Source organism: Grus americana, chromosome 25 (genome assembly GCF_028858705.1).
Source record: "Grus americana isolate bGruAme1 chromosome 25, bGruAme1.mat, whole genome shotgun sequence".
Lineage (NCBI taxonomy): Eukaryota > Metazoa > Chordata > Aves > Gruiformes > Gruidae > Grus > Grus americana.
This window is the reverse complement of record NC_072876.1, coordinates 138,098-159,155: the sequence shown is the minus strand read 5'-3', so window position 1 is coordinate 159,155 and position 21,058 is coordinate 138,098. Positions and strand designations below refer to the sequence as shown.

Genomic DNA, 21,058 nt, shown 5'->3' with positions numbered 1-21,058 from the left:
TAATACCCCAAGCACTTTGAGGACAGCTTGTCACCATCAGACATCGCCAAATTCCCTCCTGCTCAAAGGGGTGGCAAGCCCAGTAGAAGTCCTACAGCCGGATCCCTTTTCCCTCTGGAGAGGGAAAGGAACCTGAGCTGCTTTCAAGCCATATTAGTACTGGCCTTGGGAGAAGGATGGATACAAAGGGGGGAAATTATCATCCAACCACTTCGCCTAAGGCAGGCAAGGCTTTCCTGTAGCAGGAGATGGGAAGCCAAGCAACTCTGCATGTCCACGCGCTGGAGATTACAGGGAAGAGAGCAACAAGCAAGCTACCAAAACACAGCTTAGACTGGGAATTATAGGTCTATGCAGCTACAATCTGGGTAAAATGTTTGCTTTTAAACCAATTACTACTTAATTCAAACTGCTCGGGAAATAAGGACGGTAGGTCAAAGTCTACCTATGTATTCCCAAAATGAGCATCCAGTTCACTGCTTCAGAAGGTACAAACAATCTTATTTTAAGTGCTTTTTTCTAAAGCTGTAGCAAAACTGCATTAAACTGTACTTCAGGTGAGGAATTTTTTTCCCCCCCCTTCAATTAAGGGGAAAAGCTCTGCAGCATCTGAAAGTTTCTGAAGAGAAACCAGGTCACTGTTGAAACAAATTCTTACTAGAGACACAGAAGAGATGCACCTGGAATATCCATTAAAGTAAAAGCAAGGAAGACAAAAATTAATGGTCTGACATGTTTCTGATTTCAGCCTCTAGAGGAGAGCGTGCACAGCTTGTAACTACAGCAACAGCCCGTATTGCCTTTAAAATCTCAGCAGGGGTTTGGCAGAAACTGCCAGACCATTCCTGAGGCAAGGATGATGCTGCAACCCTTGCTGAACTCCAAAATCCACTGGAATTTCTTAGGGTTTCCAATATCCTCTCTTAAATAGCTTGGGAATACCCCCAGACATTTCACTTGAAGAGCTTGAAGCTGCAGGGCTGATTTGCAGACCCAGGAAGACAACCAGACCCTTTTGTGCTAAGGCTCAGCTATGAAGGGACACCAAATCACCTGGCTGGGGTTACAGCCCACCTGCAAATCCCAAAAACAATCTCCCCTCTAACAGACTAAAAAGGGGCCAAATAAACAGCACAACATAGCTGTGAGGAGCCCAGCCGCTACAATGTCAGGGGAACCATTGCAAGCATGGAGCAGGAGCTATTCAAATCATCATAAACCCTAATGGATAGATATCTCCCTGAGAAAACAGATGTTTCCTTTTGTCAACATTTATTCAACATCCCACCCTAGCGAGTGCACACGAATACTTCCCCTTACACACAAACATGCTCTTAAGAGGTTTGTATTCCACCTGGAAAGGCTCTTGGACACCCCACACACCCTCCTGCAGCCCTTGTACCTCTGCACCCGCATTTCTGGAAAGCTGAACTATCAGGTCCTCTTCCCCATTTCCATCCTCCTGGTTTCTAACTTCATTGTAGCACGTTCAAATCCTGACATCCCCACCTCCTTGCATGTGTATTTCTAAGCAAGGGCGAGCTGCCAGCCCTGCTAACATTTGCCCCATCTCCCCTTGTCAAGATTTTTCTACCCCTGGAAAGCTCTTGGACATCACAAGCAAGAGCTGTGCTGGGAATCAGGAAAAGGGGGGAAAAAACATTAGAGAAAGGAGTGGCAGTGTCAAACCAGCAGGCCACAGAAGATACAGCTATTGTTAGAAAAGTCAACAGGAACCGGGACAGCTTAGGTTGACACTTACACTTTTACAAGAATAATTACATATCAGAAAAAATAATATATACAAATAAAATATGGGCTGACTAAAGCTTAACATCGGAGGTAACAGGAGCCAATGTTATAGGATAAAGCACTTGAAGTTGTCGCTGCCTCTGGACAAAATAAAAATGGAGGAGTCTTTAAGGAATGCCATTTTGAAAACAGAAGTAACACGAGCCCTAGGATCACTTCAACCAGCTTTCTAATGAAACACAGCGTACTGCTGTGCCTGCTGGCTTACCTGGGCTGCAGCTGATACAGTTTCAGGACCAGCAGCAGCCCCCGATGAGGATTTCCAAACACAGAGGTGAGCGGTGCAAGAGCCGTGTCCAGGTGGCTCTGGCCAACCCAGCCCGAGAACTGCCCTGCGGTATACGCCGAGGAGCTGTGCGTTTCCACCTCGCTTTCACGTGCTCACAACAGATCACAGGCACTTCATGCTGCATGCAATTGCGTTTATTTTCCACGTGAATCTAATAATGTCCCCATATGAAAAAAGTTAGGGAAAGAATTAGATTTATATATCATTCAGCCATTCAATATGCCTTAAAATGTTGTTTGTGTAAGACAGAAAAATTAAAGACTTGAAACCATAAAACTGTAAATGCCTCAGTGATGAACATTAACCCCTGAGCACCCAAGCCTGTTTCTTTTTGCCTTGAATCTTTGTTAGGGCATTAGCTTTTGTTTTACTTACAGGCTTCGAACATGTAAGGACTGCCTTAAAGCTTGAGCAGAGATTTTTAACAGGTACCTTCCAAGAGAAACCCTTTGAGCACTTGGCACAGCCACCACCTCCGTGCAGGGCAGCGCCGAGGCCAAAGCTCATCTATCAAATGAAGAGAGAACTCCAAGCAGTCGGTGCCAGCATGGCGAGAGACCATCAACTGATTTAATTTGCAGCATTTAAAGCTGACATCGTACCATGTCACAGCCTAACAAGGGACTGTGAAACACTGGGTTCAAAGTGCCAGCTCTGCTTCATACTAGAGTGCGGTTAAAAACATCCTGTGATTGAGATATCCCCAGGAATTCTGCACCAGTCCTACCGACCACCGGGAAAAACTGGTAGGGCTGAGCTAGCCACCTGCTAATGCACTGTCATCCACACGCAGATCTGAGTGACTGTTGACGTCACCGAGAAATTGCTTAAGGAGTTGCAGATATAGGCACAAAATCATGCGATTACAAAATTAAAGAGGTTAAAAAAGTTTTTTACTGATAAAATTAAAGATAGAAACTGGAAAAAAGGGAAAAAGGCTAGTTTTGAAAGGTAGACTGGTTCCCCCCCACCCTTGCATGGCTGCTGCACTAGATTTTAATGACCATGTAAACTTGCAGAGGCACAGCTAAGTAAGAGAACAACTGGTTTACAACCACTTGTAGCCCTGAAGTGGGCAGACAGCAACTGTTAGTGTTCCTCCATTGTCATCCCTCAAGCACCTTGCCTTGCTCTAAATCTACAAGACAATAAATGTCAAAGTGGTGACTCCACAAACAAGTCTTCTGGTGAAAATGCAAGACCAGCGTGCAATAGCATTTGAGTGACAGCACGAACATCCTGAACTTTGGCAACATCCCTTTTTACCTTTGATACAAAAATAATTTCTCGTACAAAAAGCTATTTTCATCCATGGCCAGAATCAAATCAAAGTTCAAATCCGATTCAGGAGAGGGATGCTAACGGTCGCATTACCTAATCCACCAGCAGCACAGGGAAGAAGGGGTGTCACAACTGAAACTGCTGATAGCTACAAACACATGAAAAAAGAAATTTCACTGGTGAAAACGAAGCCTTTCATTCCCACCGTGAAGCAGCCAACCGGCCCAAGGGTGAGAACTGTAAATACCAGCTGTGCCCTTCTCCTCCATGAAGCCAGCACCAGCTAGGCCCATGGTAGGACACTGCAACAACCCACACCATTGCCGGCAACCTGTATCTTAAATGCTCAGCAAGGGAGCCCCGAATTCCCTCCTCCCCAACCAGGGCATTCAAATCCTTTCCAAAAATCAGCTGCAAACACCTTGTTCTCTTCAGGAAAAGCCCCCTTTGCTGCTTTTTAAGCTACATAGCAAAGAGCCAGTCTAGGACTTTTGGTTTGCAGTTGTTTTTGCAGCTCTTTGAACAACACTCCTGGGAGTGTTTTAAACTAATTGCGCCTGCTGTTGAGCAGCACGGACTCAAGACACCCACTGATCCGCAACATGCTGCTGTGATGTGTCTTTTGGCTGAAGATCAAATGAACATCTCTCCTGGCTGGGCACCCTTTTCTCACCTACAGCTCCTGACTTATAGTAGGTCAGACCTATGTTTTTATGTTCAGACCTAAGTTTAAGCACAAGGAGCAGCTTCCAGTGAAGCGCCGCGGCACGTCACAAATGCAGCACAAACATCTTCCCTAACCTGTCATGAGAGTTGTCCTGAAGATGCACTCCATGGGAGATTTTTCATCCTCCTAATGCCATGGAATAACACAGCAATACGAATCTTTCTCAAGCAGGATTCACACAAGTGGATGCTCTTACAGAAATACAGGATAGAAAAGGCACCGCCCGGTCTGCTTGGATACTAGCACGAGTGGAATAAAACAGAGAAAGGCTTATGGAATGGTGGAATGAAAATGGGAATTATATCAGAAAGAAACAGATGACTTGGATGAGGAGGGAACAGTGGGAAGAGAGGGGTTTGGAAAAGATTTTTATTAGCCTGGTCTCCTGGGTATCAAGTTTCTTCTTGTGATGTGCCTGTTTATAGAAAAAAAAAATAATCAAACATGCACTCAACCCGATGCAGGGACAACAGTCTTGAGTTGTTTAAAAACTCTTATCAAAACAAGCAGCAGGGTGGGGAACAGACTGTTAGTTCCCCCACTGAGGGAAAAGCTCATTCCTCAAACACGAGGAGTTCATGGTGGATGGAGACCCCAAAAACACAAAACTACAGGAGGCTGAGCTCCATCAGCACCTCCGCTCGCCCCAGAATTCAGATCCTGCTCGTTGTTTGTTTTTAAAGATATCCCAGCCAGTGCCACCCTGGTAACGAGAGAAGGTTAAACGAGGCAGAGAAGTTACCAAACACCAACTGAGAAAACATGAAATAAGAGACAGGCATCAGATGGCCGCCATCTCTGGTACCCATGGGGGAACAAAAGGTGACGGCACAGAGGAGTGGTATCACCCGAGTCTCACCGCCCGGTTTACAAAGAGCTCACTAGAAAAATAATCAGCATCTGTCAGTCATTTCAGATACAAATCCTGTTTAAATCATTAAGAGACTACTGCTCAATCCCACTTGCACGAGGAGCAAGCGTCTCATGTATCTGAAGTGATGAGCATTGCGACTTTTACAGCTATAATCGCTCAAAACTTAAAAAAAAGCCATGTTCTAATTAAAAAAACCAACCCCTTCACAGCATACTCTTCCACAAAAAGTTATTTCAATGCTTTGCCTCAGAATTTAATGAAACTTGAACCATGTCCAGAGGGCTCTTGGAGAATAGGATGAAATCCCAACTCCCCAGCCAGTCACTCCATCTGTAGCTGAGCTGTGTTATAAATTCTCTGTGCTCAGCTGCCAGTGCTGGGCCCAAACACATCTGTCTGTCCGTCTTTACACAAGCACATGATGCATGCACAACCCAGGCAGCGTCAGACAGAAGCAGTCCCATCCCACAGCTGGATAATGGCATCAGATGTGACATTGTGCAAAAAACCCCAGAAGTTTGCACCTACATGGCTGCATCCAGTGTGACTCTTTTCCAAGCTGCAGTTGCCCTGATTAAATCACAGCTGACTCCTCCGTAAACTAGTGAGGTTAAGTCACTGTGAAGAACAATTGTTTTGTAGATAAATACAAGGAAATACCAACACCAAGACAGATACTACCTCCATCTCAGTAGAAGACAAGTGCATCAAGTCCTCGAAGAGGTTCAAAGCACAGACAAGAAGTGCTGTGTCTTCGGAGAGATCTGAGCCATCATTAAATTGCTTCAAGCATTCTCCACTAGGAAGAGGTCGCCAGACGGCTGGGACACTTCTGCACAAAGATCAGGACATCTCAGATATCAAGAGCACCTTTCATAACCCAAGCTGGGAGTCAGGCACTGAACTGATCTCATCACAATTCCCACCGGTTGCCTCTTGAAGCTAATTGGATTGAGATATTTAATTTTTGTCTTATGAAAACACAACTCGGGGCTAAGTCCTGCTGCATTTGCAAGAAAAATCTTCACGTGGCTATGAGTCACAAGATACATGCCGTGTACCTCAAAAAAACTTGCGGGAGGAAAGCTCCAGATAGCTCAAAGATCAGAGAGGACCACAGCTCCTTGAGGGTTCCCTACTCCAGCAGCCACCGCCGCAGAGGCAGGACAACCCGAGGTCTATGCCCAACCTCAGAGCTTCGTGTCACACTTCAAAGGACATTAAACAGCTCTAGAGCCCAGGAGCAGCCAGGTCTGACACTCTGATGGTCCTTCTGAAATAAGGGCCCACAACAAAGTAGCTGCGCTACTAGAAAACTTCTGGTTAACGATACAATAAATAGCATCAACAGCTTTCCCCCAGTTTGCATCCCTAGAAGGCTCTTTTCTATGTTTTACCAAGTCTTGTTAAGCATCAGTGCTGAGGAAGCTTTGGTGAATTTGGAGAGGGGAAAATAAAAAGGTGGAAAATCAGTTTCAGAAAAAAACCTGAGGCCTCCAGGAGCAGCAGAGCTTGCAGTTTGCTTGGTTAGTTATGTAGATGAAGGCTCTTTTAGAACAAACTTGTGCTTTTAATTATTTTGCATGAATTAGCAGGAATGCTTCGACATAATTACACAGAGTATCTAAACGCAGTAAAATTGTAACTGGATGAATAACGGTGTGTTTTAGGCACAGACAGTTCAATGCTGGCTGCACCCACACGGCCGGAGCAACAGAAACGCCATTTGCACGGACCAGTCTGGGCACAGAAACGAAACTGGCCGGATTTGGCAACAGGACAACTTTGTGCATCCAGCAGCGAGCTTTGTCACCCGATGTCACACAAAAATCCCCCCAGCCCGAGACACAGCATGACATGACGGACTCGAAAGGCACAGGAGAGCAGAGCTAAGGATACAGTCTAGCACCTAAACTAACCAGGAAGGGTTCCTGCACCCTCCTCCATTTTGGCTGCTCATCCCAACTGGAAAAATCCCACAGGTTTCTACGTCAGCAAAATTGCATGTCTGCGCCTGCAGAGTAGCATTTTCCTGGAGGCAAAGGAAGGAAAGAAGAGGCAGTGTTTAGCAGGGGGATTTGAGCGAGGACTCCCAGGCTGTTCCCAGCCTCCCAGGAATGCTGGCTTTTGTCGCGGAAAGCGTTTACCTGCTGCTGCAAATTGGTGCGTGCCATCATTCGAACCGTACCCTGGTTCAAGAGGAGATGCTGATGGCATTTGCACTTGAAACAATTACATCACATGAGCAGGGGTTGGCACAACCTTGGGTCAGTGGCTATTCAACGCTCAGGTTTACTTTTGTTTTATTAAAAAAATCCAAAAGCTTATAGGAGTTGCTCAACACGCAGAGTTGTGAAAGGGAAACATTATGAAGTGACTTGAAATCCCTGTGGAGAAGCTGCCACACAAGCAGCTCTAGGATTACCTTTACCCCAACGATCCCACCATTAGGAAGTTACCGAGATCACCTCTGCCAGCATCCGAACCAGCTCCCAGATGCAAGGTGCTGTAATAATCAAACCAAAGCAGATCCTGGAAGAAGGGAGTGCACAGCTGAAATCCTCTCTCCCTCCTCCTCTGCCCAAGGATGCTTATGGAAGAGGGGAGGAAGTCAAATGCACCAAAAACCGATTTTGGGTCCGTTGTTAACTCACCAAGCTCTCCTAACACCCAGGCTCGGTTAACAGCAGAGCTGGGAAAGAACAACCACCCTTTGCACAAACACGAGGCTTTTCTTAACCTACATGATTCTGCAAAGCCCAAACTAGGGCAGTTATTTTAACAGAGCTGGGGAAGAACGTACGGACTCCAAACTTTATCGATAAATGCAGTTCTTCTACACTTCACTGCATCAGCAGTACTGCAAGAGGCTCGCTCCAGTTACATAAACCACCGCATGATCTCTTACAACCAGTTAATGATACAAGACACTACGTATCCTAGACATTAATACTATGTTACGAAAAAAAAAATAAATGCTTGCTCAAACAATGGAAAAAACCTCATGAACTTTTCCATCAGCTTCTTGATGCCTGACTGAAAAGACATTTGTTCCCACTGCAGATATTTTTCTTCTGGCAATTAACTGCTCTGCTTTACCTGCACATTAACAGGGCTGCACGTGGAGAGAGCACATTTCAGCATTCCCTTTGATCGCCAGCAATCATTACAGTAATTTTTAGAACTAGAAAACCATGACATTTGAGAGAGATTGCAGGTTACGGCAAGGTGCAAACCCGATCTGAAAGGGGTATTTTTTTTAAATGAGGGTAGATACAGATCACTACTCCAGTGTCAGGCTGCGTGCAAGTCCAATTATTCCAGAAGAGCTTCTCTGGAGTAACGACATGCACAAGCCCTTACCTGTGCTCAGGAGCACGGCAATCAGGTATTTTGCTGCCATCCAAAGTCAACAGCAGTCCAAAAGGCAACTGCTGCTTGTATTTTTAAAAGCCTCACCTGGTCTGTAGTGCTTTGAAACCAATTATTGTACAACCTTTCAGATACTCCCTTGACTGTCATTTGCTGACAAGGTCAGTCTTGGCCCCAAAGCCCTCAGTGTCTTTTCAATACTGCCACAAAGAATAAAGCACCACAAAGAAAATACCTGGCATACAAAAATACAAAGGGAGAATTATTCCATCCAGAAAATTTACAAGTGTTGCTTACTAACACCAAAACAAACCCCCAGAGAATAAAGGATTATCTTGACACACAGCCAAGAAGCTTTCTACATAAACACAAGACCACAAACCTCAGAGCACCTCTTGGAAGGGTACAAGTAAAAACAAGCTAAATGGGAGTGGGGGAGAGGGAGTATTCTTAGGACAAGGATCACTTGGAAAGCAGAATCGTTCATTAACGTGTCTTATTCTAACAGGAGATGCTCAACACAGTCGTTCTGGTCCTCACAAACTCAATCTGTCTCCCCTGAGATGGAAAACATCAGCATAACAAAAAAAAGCCACCCAGACGTTAGAAGCTGAAGACCTACATGCCCAGATGGTCCAACTGCCACCTCGCACTGTGCTGGGCCTGAGCTCACACCAAGCTGCAAAGAGACGGCCCAGGAGTCGGTCTGTATCCGGCAGAGACAGGCAGCTTTTCCCTCCTCTGCGCTTGAGTTGGTTATCACCTGCAAGAACTTCTTAAGACAGCAAACAAAACGTGGACCAAGTACAGCAAAAGTTCTCTGTTAAAGAGAACCTGTAGTTCTTCTAAAGGGCAATATTCCATTCAGCTCTTCTCAAAACCCATGGATGTATTTTAGCTGGAAAAAAAAAACCCGCAGAGAAGCAATGCTTCCCTTCTTCACAGCTGCCTCTACCTGCACCGGGGCAGCGACAATGATGGTTTCATACTCCCACAAACTCTGCGGAACCAGCCCAGCTACAGAAGAACCGAACCGAAATAATCTTCCACGCAAAGTCAGATCCTATCAGAGGATCCACGGCAGCGCAAGGCACGGAGCACACAGCGTGATTACTGTACCCCTGCCAAGGCAGCTCACATGCCAACGTGGGCACTTCTAGCCCAAGAAACACGAGTGCCGTTCTCACCTGACTGTCTGACAAAAGGATTTCATTCCTCTACCCCATAACAAGCAAAAAGCTTAACAGCCAAGCCCCAACAATATAGTCTCTGTATCCAACCATGAGTAACACATGCTCCCTTCTTTCTCTGTCCTGCAAACCTGAAGATGGAAGGATGCCTATGCCAGCCCAACCTTCTGCTCTCAGAGCCCCAACCCAAAGCCACCGAGGAGGGACCAGCCCCCAGGAGCAGCCAGGCCAAGCACTGGGAACATCCAGACAGCAGAGAATTACTTCATCAGGCAGCAGCTAGCGGGTGAAGAGCCCTGCTCCAGGACAGCGGTACACTCCCCTCAGACACACACACCCCCCCAGCCACCTCCCATGGGGCTCTCTTGCCCTGAGGGGATCGGGGACCCAAGGTGGCATGAGGGGACAGGATCATACCTGGGGCTGAGGACCTCGGGGAGAGCCGAGACCTCCCCAGCGACACAAAGGCAGGGCTGCCACTCAAAGTGGCCTTGTCCACCATGGCCATTCCCCAGCCCCTCACAGCCCGTGGTCTTCCTCACGCCTCCCCAGCCCCCCAGGATCCCTCCCCAGCCCCCTCCCCACTCCTCACTCTCTAAAGATCTTTTAATCTTGTGTGCCCCCTCCTCTCTCAAAGACCTCCTCGGACCCCCCTAGAGCCCCCCGGAGTCCTGGAAAGCCCCAGGCCTCCTTCCCAGGGGCTCCCTCAGCCTCTCCAAGCCTCAGAGACCTCACAAAGCCCCCAGCCCTCCCGGCCCCTCTCAAACCCCTGCGGGGCCCGGGGACGCCCCAGCCCTCTCCCACCCCCTCAGGCCCCTTCCTGATCCCGGGAGACCTACAATCCCCCTCATTAAAGCTCCCCGGGGGCCCCCAAGCCCCCTTCTCGATGCACACGCCGCGGCACTACAGACCGCAACCTCTGCCGCCTTCACTCCCCCCCCAGGCCCCTCCTGAGGCCGGGAGGGCCCCATCCCCGCCCCCGAGATCCTCCCCAGAGCCCCCTTACCCTCCAACATCCTCCCCTGAGGCACTTTACCGCCCCGAGCCTCCGCTCCAAGCCGCCCCCGGCCCCTCCTCACCGAGCAGCAGCAGCTTCACCTCCTTGGCCGCCTTCTCGCCATCCTCCCGCAGGTTGCGATCGATCATCTTACTCCGCTCCACCGCCGCCTTGTCCTCGGCACTCAGCGTACAACCCATGGCGGCGGCGGGGAAGGCCGGCGAGCGGCCCAGCCGCCGGGAGCGGGATGGGAGCGGGGCCGGTGCGGGGCTGCGCCTCTCTCCTCCCTCAGCCCGGGCGGCTCCCTGAGGCGGGACCGGATATCCGCTTACCCCGCTGCGGGGCACGACGGGAAATGTAGTCCTCGTGCGGCATGCTGGGAGTCGAAGGCGGGACTTCCGCCTCGGTAGAGCGGGGCGTGACGGGAGTGAGGCGGGAAGGGACATACTTCCGCCTCGGTGCAGCGGGGCATGATGGGAGTTGTAGTCCTTCGGGGGGGGCACCCGCCTGTCGGGGGACCCCACGGCTGCCCCGGCCCGGCCCCACACCGGCCCCAGCCCGCCCCGAGCCCGCCCCGGCCCCATGTCCCGTTTTCAGCCCCCCCCTTCCACCCCACGCTCACCTCCTGAGGGGGACTCCAGCCCCACGCACTCCCAGAGGGACAGGCCTCGGCCCCACAGCTGCGGGGTGGGTGGGCGGGGCCCGGGGCGCTGGGGGGTGACCCTGAGGGGCTGGGGACCTGGGGGGGTCCAGGTTCGCTGGGGACGGGAGGACCGCCCCCTCTGCAGGGGACACAGGGGAGCTCCCCGCCCCGTGTCCTGGCCGTGCGGGGAAGGGTCCTGGGACAGACAGGGCTGAGGGGGCCTGGGGACCCCCCTCCTGAGGGGACCCCAAAACTCGAGTCCCCCCCCCAGCTCCCACACTCGGCCCCGGTGTGAGACGCTTTCCCCAGGCTCGTGCTGCCCAGCCCTCCGTCCCCAGACCCGGTGGCCCTTCCCGGTGAGCACCATGAGACCCCCCTCACCCCCGCAGACCCCCCACCCTGCCCATGGAGGCACTCACACCAGCTCTCCCCTTGCAGCCATGTTTGTCCCCAGCCCTCCCCAACATTACAGCTCCGGTTTGGGAGAGGCGACCACTGGCATGTAGACCCCATCCCCGCCACGTTGTTCCGTCCCCTCGACCGTGTCCTCATCGATCTGCCCCGGGATACGAAAATCAACGGGGGGCTGGTCCCGCTTGGGGCTGGGGGTGCGAGGCCGGGGCTCAGCGGGACAACCGGTGCCCTGGAGGAACTGCAGGAAGTTCTCCTCGATGGAACCCTCCCGGCTGGGCAAACGCAGATCCTCCTCGGGCGGCTGCTTGAAGAAACAAGTGAGGAGTCGTCCCAGCTCGCCCCGGATCTGACGGTTGAGGCACCCGTAGAAGAAAGGGTTGGAGGTAAAGCAGAAGTAACCGAGCCAAGTGACCACGGTCTCGGCCGCTGGCCCCACCAAGGGCTGGGTGCTCAGGGCTGTGTAGAGGTGGAAGGAGAAGTAGGGCAACCAGCAGAAGAGGAATTGGCCGCCCACGGCCAGCAGGATGGCGGCTGCCTTGCCCCCACCAAACGTCCTCTGCGGGGTGGTACGAGGGGCTCCTGACGTGGTTACCATGGTGGAACGGCTGCTGAGAGACTCAGAGCGACGTCGCGGTGTCTCCATCCAGGTGGGGAGGGGGCCGTGGTGCATGGCGGCCACCCGCGCCACCTTGAACATGCTGCAGTAGACCACCACAATGATGAGGAGGGGCAGGAGGAAGTAGAAGGCGGCAAAGAAGACCACAAAGAACTTGCAATAGGGACTGCGGCTCCATTGCAAGGAGCAACCACGGCTGGCAGGCACAGGCGGGCGGTCAGGGGACAACCAGCCCAGCACGGGGACGAGGGAGGTGGCCACGGCTTTGAGCCAGACGCCGACGAGGACGCAGGCCACCAGCCCCACCGTCATCCTCACCTCATAGCGCATGGGGTGTACCACGTAGTAGTAACGCTCTACGTTGATGGTGGAGATGGAGAGGATGCACATGCTGATGAAGCAGACACTGAGGAACAGGTAAACACGGCACATGGCCTCACCGAAAACCGGACTGTCAAAGACGGCGGAGCCAGAGAGCATCTCCAGCGGCATCAGGGTAAGGGCAGCCAAAAAGTCCACCAGACAGAGGTGGAAGACGAAGACGAACTTGCGCAACGCCGGTGTCTTCACGATGACAGTCATGACGGCGGCATTGCCCACGATGGCCGTCAGGTCGATGAGCAGCATGAAGAAGAGCCCCACTGATTTAGAGGCCACGTCTTTGGGTTTGCCGTCGGCTGTGCCATTGGGGGGCATGGGGCTCGGGGAGGGCTGAAGCCCCCGCGCCGCCCTAGAGCCGTTCCAGGCCCATGGGGCGGGCAGGGAGGGCTCCATCCTGTGCCGCCGTGCCGGTGCTCACCGGCCCATCGCCCATCCTCCGGGTGGCGGGACATCGCTGGGTGCTCACATCCTCGCACGCCCTATGCCCGCCGCCGGCCCCGGGTTGCCGTCCGGGGATGGGTGCTGCCACGGCAGTGGTGCTCAGAGCACCCAAGGGTGCCCCCCAGCCCCCCTCATCTCCCCGCTCCTTGCTGCCGGGCAGCGGCGGGCACCTGTGGGGAAGGTAGAGCTGTCAATGGGGTGGGGGCATGGCCCCGGCCACAGTCCCCATTCACCCTCGGGTCCCCCCCACAACCCCCCCCACTAAAGCCCTTCGTCAACCGAAAGCCTCATTCCGTCTGAAAAGGAGCAATTCTGGGGCTACAGCCCCCAAGCTCCAATGTTTCAACTCAAAACACCCCAGTGGGATCTTTCGCCCAGAGCCTGGAGACCATGAGGGGTCGCAGGGATTGGGGGGGGGGGTCACCGGCAACCCGGGCCCCTGGGTTCACCCCTTGCGCTTCAAGGGCCGTGCGTGACCCCCCAGCCCAAGCCAGTCCCCAGGGTGGGTGCTGCACCCCCACCCATCCCAACGGGTGCCACGGGCTGCAAAGCGGAACCCAGGGTGCGGGTGTGGGGCTGGGGCCACCCCGGAGCCCCCTCCCCCCATGGGTACTTCCCTGGCGGAGAGGGGGTCCCCATCCCCTGCACCCCAGGGAACCCTCCCGGGGGGGGGGGAGGAGTTGCTGATAGAAGCGGGGTGCAGGCAGCGGGTTCCCCCTCCCCCGCCCGCCGTCCCCCCATCCCCAGCGCCCTGGGGCGATGCTGCCGGTCGGGTCCCCCCCCTCCAGCCCCGGGGGAGTCCCCCGATTCCCGTCCCTCCGTCCCCGTCCCCCCCCCTCCCGGCCGCATCCCAACCACCCCCCTCCCCCCGGGCATCGCCCCGGTGGGGCAGCTCGGCCGCGGCACCTACCCTGGGGGGCTGCATGGGGCCGCGGGCCGGGCCGAGGGCAGGGGGGGCCCGGAGCGGGCGGGGGGGGCCGGGCCGGGCGCGGATGCTCGGGGCCGGGCCGGGGCCGGGGCCGCTGCGGCGAGGGATGCTCCGCACCCGCCCGGCTGCTGGGTCCTAAACACCTCCCGCCAGAGCGGCCGTACCTCGGCCACAGCCCCCCCTCCCGGTGGTCCCCGGGGTCCCGCAGCTCCAGCGGGGCCGGGGCGGGGGTCGCGGCCGGCTGGAGCTCGGCTTCACCCCCGCGGGATGGGGGATGGAGAGTGGGTGGGTTCCCCGGTGCAGCCCCACTCATGGCTTTGGGCCGCAGTTTCCACAGTTGCCCCCCAAAGGGGCGGTTGAGGGGATGGGGGGGCACTGGAGAGGGCTGGTGGGGACTGGGAGGGAGGAGGCACTGGGGGGCCTTGGGGTGGGGAGGGAAAGAGGGGGCTCGGAGAGACGAGGGTGACAGCACTGGAGGCACCGGGGGGTGGTGGGAAGGAGGGGACACGGGGCAGGTCCGCATGGGGGGCACAGAGTGGGGATTGGGATGGGTGCAGGGGGATGCACAGGGCCGGGGGGCCCTCAGAGGGGCCACAGAGGCCCCTGGCTCTGCCCACCCCCGAACCAGTGCCCCTTCCCTTCCTCCCAGTTCAGCAATGGAGCAACTGGGATCGGGGCAGTGCTCCCCCGGCCCTGCCATGCTCTGTGCCTCAGTTTCCCCAGGACACGGTCATTAATTTGCAAGGGGGGATCCCCATCACTTCCAAGGACCGGTGCCACCCCAAAAGCCTGCGCAGGCTGCAAACTTCCTCCTGGCAGTGCCCTGGACCGTGTCCCATGGGTGCCTGGGGAGGGGGGACTGAGCGGGCTGAGCGGGCCCCATCCCCGGCTGGTGTGCAGAGGGTGGTGAGTGGCCGGCGGGCGACGCATGTCCCTGCCGCAGGCCCCGCGTGTCACGTGCCCATTGCTAGGTTACAAGGACCCAAAAATAAATCCATCCAAACCGGATTAGAAACGCGGGACCTTGGATGAACCAACCCTATCATACCAGGGCCCGGCAACGGCTGCCGGTGGCTCCCCGGTCACTGTGGGCACCGGTCACACCAGCACGGGGTCTTCAAGTGAACAGGAGTGCCAGGGACCCGTGGGGGCACCCACCCTGTGGCACATCCCCCCCACCTGCCCTGGGTCCATCCCCCGCCCCGTGCAGCAGTGCAGGGGATCGATCCTGCTCCCCAGGGTGAGGGAAAATCCTGGGGGCCCCCACCTTGTCCTGGGGGGCGCACCAAAATCCAGGTGGGCACCATAACCTGGGTGCCCACCCTTTCCTGGGTGCCTACCCCAGGCTCACACCCCACCAGCCCCCGTCTCCTCCTGGTGCAGACAAGGGTTCAGCCATGCTGACAGCTCCCCCCCCCAGCACCCCTGAGAATGGGGAAGGGGCCCTGAGGGTTTTTTCCCCTCCCTGGGGAAACTGAGGCAGGGGGCCGGGGCTGCTCCTGCCCCATCACGCTGGTGTCAGCGCTGGCACAGGCAGATTTATGGCTTTGCATCAATAATTCAGAGCCCGGGTGGCTGAGCTGCCGCGGCGCAGCCTCGCAGCTGCCTGTGAATTCCTCCTGCCCCCCGCCCCGTGCTGCCCTGCAGCCAGGGGGAGACCCCCCAACCCCAGGGGCACCCCACACACCCCTGCTCCGCACTGGGCACCCTTCCTGGCACCCACTCCATGCAAACCCCCAAAACCAGATCCCCAGGCCCCCCTTGTGCAGACCCCAGACTGGGTTACCTCCATGGCTCCCCCCAGGGATGTCCTGCCCCCCAAAAAGGGCTGGCTGCCACCCCCACACTACAGCCCAGCCAGACCCCAGGGGGGCTCAGCATGGCTAGTGCTGGGGTGGGGGGGCTGCCTTGGCATTATGGGGCTCAGGGTGCACCTGGCACCCCAGCATCAAGGCACAGTGACACCCCAGTACTCCAGCACCCTGCCACCCCAGGACCTCAGCACCCTCTGACACCACGGCACCATGGCCCCCTACCATCCTGGCACCCTGGTACTGAGCGCCCCAGCACCCAGGGATACCTGTACCCCAGCAGTCCAGCATCCCAGCGCCCTGGAACCCCAGCAGCCTGGCACCCCGGCACACCCGTACCCCGGCACCCCGGCACCCCTGGCTCCTGCAGCCGTGCCAGCACACTACCAGGGCCACAGTGCTCTGCCGGCTCCCCCCAGGACACCTGGGTCCCTGCCAGGTCCCTACCACAGTGGCACAAGGACAGGGACACCCAGAGCCCACCGGTGGGCCAGGGAGGTTGGGGTGTGGGTGCTCCCAGCCAGGGCACCCCCACCGCAGAAGGGGGGGTCTGGGTGCTGGGTGGGGGCTGGGCTGGGCAGCGGGTGCTGGGCAGGGATTAGCACCCAGATTAAAGCAGAGAAATTGAGGACGATCAAAGGACAAAATTCCCTGTCACTGGCCCAGCAGGTGGGTGGGGGACACAATGGCAGTGAGGGGGGGGACAGCATGGGGTGGCACCTCCTGGGGGCACAGGGTGACGGGCACCCTGGGGGGACCCTACTCTGTGTTGCAGGGAGCTCCCCTTTGATTACTGTCTTCCCCTCCCAGTAAAAAGCTGCATCATCTCACCCTGGTTTGTTCTGGCTCCTTTCGCTCTAATTTTGGACCCAAAAAAATGGCACAAATGTTTGCATCTAAAAATATGCCTGGGAGGCAGAGGCGTGGCCGCACACATGGGGGGGGGGGGAGGGTGCGGGGCACCCCTGCCTGGCTGGGGGTGGTAACACAGCAGGGACCCCAGGGCAGGATGTATCCCCTCCATCCTCGGGGTGGTGGGTGGCAGCGGGATGGGGCCAATACCCGGGAATTCGGGCTGGAATGGGGGGTCTGGGCCAGTGCCGTGGGGTCTGGGCCAGTGCCATGGGGTGTGGGCTGGCACAGCAGGATGTGGGCCGGTGCCACCAGTGGGTACCAGCACGACAGGATGGGGCAGCACAGACAGATTTGGGCTGGGGTTGGGAGGAGGGTGGGATGGGGCTGGGGATGAAGGTAGGGCTGGGGCTGATGTGGGATGGGATGAGGGTGGGGATGGTGTGGGGACTGGGATGGAAATGGGGATGGGATGGGGGGGGATGGGATGGGGGTGGGATGGGATGGAGATGGGATGGGATGGGATGGGGATGGGATGGGGATGGGGATGGGATGGAGATGGGATGGGGATGGAATGGGGATGGGGATGGGATGGGATGGGGGTGGGATGGGATGGAGATGGGGATGGGATGGGGATGGGATGGGATGGGGATGGAATGGGGATGGGGATGGGATGGGATGGAGATGGGATGGGATGGAGATGGGATGGGGATGGGGATGGATGGGATGGGGGTGGGATGGAATGGAGATGGGATGGGGATGGGATGGGGATGGGGATGGATGGGATGGGGGTGGGATGGGATGGGGATGGATGGGATGGGGGTGGGATGGAATGGAGATGGGATGGGGATGGGATGGGGATGGGGATGGATGGGATGGGGGTGGGATGGGATGGAGATGGGATGGGGATGGGATGGGGGTGGGATGGAATGGAGATGGGATGGGATGGGGGTGGGATGGGATGGAGATGGGATGGGGATGGGGATGGATGGGATGGGGGTGGGATGGAATGGAGATGGGATGGGGATAGGATGGGATGGGGGTGGGATGGAATGGAGATGGGATGGGATCGGATGGGGATGGGGATGGGGAAGGGATGGGATGGGGATGACAGGGATGACAGGGATGAAGCGATGATGGGGGGGTGCCGGCTGAGCGGTGGGTCCCTCCCGGGGGGCGATGCGCGGCCCACGAGGGGTTAAGCGGGCGCTGCTGCCATTGGTCGAGGGCGATGCGGCGGCAGCCAATGGGGATCGGCCGTGCGCGGGGTGCGCCGCGCCGGGGCCGCCCCCAGACCCCGTCCCGGGGCCGCGGGTGCGCGCAGCAGCCGGCGCGAGGCCCGGCCCAGCCCGCTCGGCCCGACTCGGCTCCGGTCGGTTCGGCTACTCTCGGCTACTCTCGGTTACTCTCGGTTCGGCTCGGCTCGGCTCGCTCGTCTCGGTTCGGCCCGGCCCGCTCGGCTCCGTTCGGCTTCATTCGGCTCCGTTCGGCTCCGCTCGGCTCGGTTCGGCTCTGCCCGGCTCGGTTCGGCCCCGTTCGGTTCGGCTCTGCCCGGCTCGGTTCGGCCCCGTTCGGTTCGGTTCGGCTCGGCTCGGTGCGTTTCGGTTCGGCTCGGCCTGCCCTGCCCGCTCTCCTCCGCACCGGCCCCGGTACCAGGCCCCGGTAACGCCCCGGGAAGCGGGGGCGGTGAGCATCCTCCCGCGGGCTCCGTCCGCAGCAGGGCCGGGACCGGGGGGCCGGGACGAGCCGGGGGGGGGGCGGCCGGGGCCGCCTCCGCAGCGCGGGGGGAGCGGGGTTGCGGCGCGCGGGAGGCCTGGGACGAGCCGCGACCCGGGTGGGCAGCGACCCACGGGCACGCCGTGACACGGGGTGACAAAGCCACCCCGCGCCGTGACACCGGGTGGGGACCAAGCCTGGTACGTGCTGTGACATTGGGTGACCAAAGCCACCCCACGCTGCCACACCGGGTGACCGAGCCGCCCCGTGCCGGGACACCAGGTGAGCAGCCAGCCCGGCGCATGCCGTGACACCGGGTGACCAAAGCCACCCCGAGCAAGCCAGCCCCGGAGGTCGCGGGCATGCCGGCGCCCCATCCCCAGCACCCGTGCGACACCACGGGGCAGAACGTGGTCATGGGGAGCACTGGGGGGCGGGGGACCCCGCTGCCACTAACGCCACTGCTGCTGGTGCTGGCGCTGCTGTCACCGTGGGGGTCCGCCGGCGGGAGCTGCCCCCCGCGCTGCATCTGCGCCTCCAACATCCTGAGCTGCTCGCAGGCGGTGCTGAGCTCGGTGCCGGCTCCCCTGCCCCGTTTCACCGCCGTCCTCGACCTCAGCCACAACAACGTCAGCCGGCTGCGCGCCGACTGGGCACCGGGGCGGCTGGCCCACCTCCACGCCTTGCTGCTGAGCCACAACGGGCTCTCCTTTGTCTCCACCGAAGCCTTCGCCCACGTACCCCACCTCCGGCACCTGGACCTCTCCTCTAACCGTCTCCGGGCGCTGGAGGAAAACCTCTTCAGTGACCTGGCCGAGTTGGAGGTCCTCCTCCTCTACAACAATGAGATCTCTGCCGTGGATCGTACTGCCTTCGATAACCTCAGCCGTCTCCGTAAGCTTTACCTGGGGCAAAACCGCATCGCCCGCTTCCCGTTGGAGCTGCTGCGTGACGGCAGCCGCCTGCCCCAGCTGGCCTTGCTCGACCTCTCGGCCAACCGCCTCCGCAGCTTGCCCGTTGGTGAGCTGCAGGCGCTGCCCGCCTGGCTGCGCGACCGTCTCTACCTGCACGGCAACCCGCTGGCCTGCGACTGTCCGCTTTTCCAGCTGGTTGCCCGTGGTCACCGCCGCCGTTTAAGCGCCGTGATGGATTTTCAGGAGGAGCTGCGGTGTTCGTTGCCGACCGCCCCGGCACCCGTCGGTATCCTCACCCTGGCCGGCCGGCAACCACTCAACTGCAGCGAGGCGCGGGAAGCGGTGCTGGAAGCCCACCTGGGTGACACCATCACCCTGAGCTGCGACACCCGGTTGCGGGGGGTGCGTAACCGACACTGGGTGATGCCGGGAGGCGAGCGGGTGTTGGAGGAAGGGGGTAACGGCAGCGCCGCTCTCCTGGCAAATGGCAGCCTGCAGCTACGGGCGCTGCGCCCCGAGGACGCTGGCACCTATGCTTGCTGGGTGGCAGGTCCCCTCCTCAATGAGACCCTTTACGTGGAGCTGCTGGTGCACAACTTCACCCTGCACGGTCCCCACGACACCCTCAACACCGCCTACACCACGCTGGTGGGCTGCATCCTCAGCGTGGTGCTGGTCCTCATCTACCTGTACCTCACCCCTTGCCGCTGCTGCTGCTGCCGCGGCGCCGACAAGCCGCCGGCTCCCCGCGACGACAGTATCAACTCCTCCGTCCTCAGCGCCACTCCAAACCACGCCGCCGGAGTCCCCGGGGAGCCTTGCCGCTCCCGCTCAGCCTCCACCGCCGGCCCTGGGCAGAACGGCAGGTTCAAGGTGGGGGGAACCCCCCAGCCGCCCCCCCGCCACGGCCCCAAGGCGCAGAGGAAGGTGTCCGATCCGGATTCAGTCAGCTCCGTCTTCTCCGACACCCCCATTGTGGTGTAGGGAGGGGGAGGACATCGCGGGGACGGTCCCCAGGGACGCCTTGTGTCCCCAGTGGATGCGCTGCAGGGGACAGCCTGGACCCCCACCGCCGTGGCCCCAGCTTGGGGGGGGACGACATGCCATGCCCCCCCCGCCCCGAGACTGAGCATCACTGCTGTTCACCCACGCTGGCCTCTGCCAAGGTCACCACCACCACACCGGCATGGCACCGTGGGACCGTGAGGGACGAGGGGGCTCCTGTGGGGACAGCATGGCCACAGAATGGCAGGGGGGGCACCGACTCCGTCACCCACCGGGCATCGCAGGACCGTGGGTGACAGTGCCGGTAATGGTACCCGGGCCAGCTCAGCGGGTGCCCCCCAGGGATGGCAGCACCAGGGCACCCCCATGCCGCGGGACCGGGAGAAGGGCCCTGGGGGTCCCCCTCCCCAGCCCACCCCCCCACACACCCTCCCCGGCATGTGTGTCGAGAAGCATGAGTCCCACCAGGGGGGCATGTGCCACCCTGGCCAGCGCTCGGTGGGGGGGGGATGACACGAGGGGCATGTCACCCTCCCAGGTACCCACAGGGTGCAACCACCCCCCCCAACACCCTCCTGCCCCCTCCATGCAACCCACAGCCTCAAACCCACAGGGAGTGGGACCCTGGGGGCTCCAGCACCCCAAATAGGGGTACCCCCTGCACCCTTACAGCCCAGCCTGTGTCCCCCATGTCACCCCCCCCGGGATGCGTGTCCCCCCCTGTGCTGGCAGCTGCCCGCTGATGCCTTGGCCAAAATAAACGTGTTTTCCTGTCGTACCTGCGCAGCCCTCACC

General features: G+C 57.9%; 3 protein-coding genes across 3 annotated transcripts in view; 1 reads left to right on the top strand and 2 right to left on the bottom strand.

Moving 5' to 3' along the window:
• The window catches only part of GNAI3 (G protein subunit alpha i3), a 29,591-nt gene extending 18,722 nt beyond the window's left edge, over positions 1–10,869 (bottom strand). Inside the window, exon 1 of the mRNA XM_054803650.1 lies at positions 10,625–10,869. Coding sequence (XP_054659625.1) covers positions 10,625–10,742 — 118 coding nt within the window. The 5' untranslated portion in view covers positions 10,743–10,869. The remainder of the gene's footprint in view (positions 1–10,624) is intronic.
• Positions 10,870–11,619: 750 nt separating this feature from the next.
• On the bottom strand, positions 11,620–14,080 carry GPR61 (G protein-coupled receptor 61). The gene is made up of 2 exons (XM_054803912.1): positions 13,948–14,080; positions 11,620–13,207 (listed from the first exon to the last, which is right to left on the bottom strand). The coding sequence occupies exon 2, from the start codon at positions 12,987–12,989 to the stop codon at positions 11,652–11,654; it is 1,338 nt and encodes a 445-aa protein (XP_054659887.1). The 5' UTR covers positions 12,990–13,207; positions 13,948–14,080; the 3' UTR covers positions 11,620–11,651.
• A 3,815-nt stretch (positions 14,081–17,895) lies between these two features.
• On the top strand, positions 17,896–21,029 carry AMIGO1 (adhesion molecule with Ig like domain 1). The gene has a single exon (XM_054803795.1). It carries the CDS (start codon positions 18,707–18,709, stop codon positions 20,240–20,242), a length of 1,536 nt encoding a protein of 511 aa, XP_054659770.1. The 5' UTR covers positions 17,896–18,706; the 3' UTR covers positions 20,243–21,029.
• Positions 21,030–21,058: the final 29 nt, after the last annotated feature.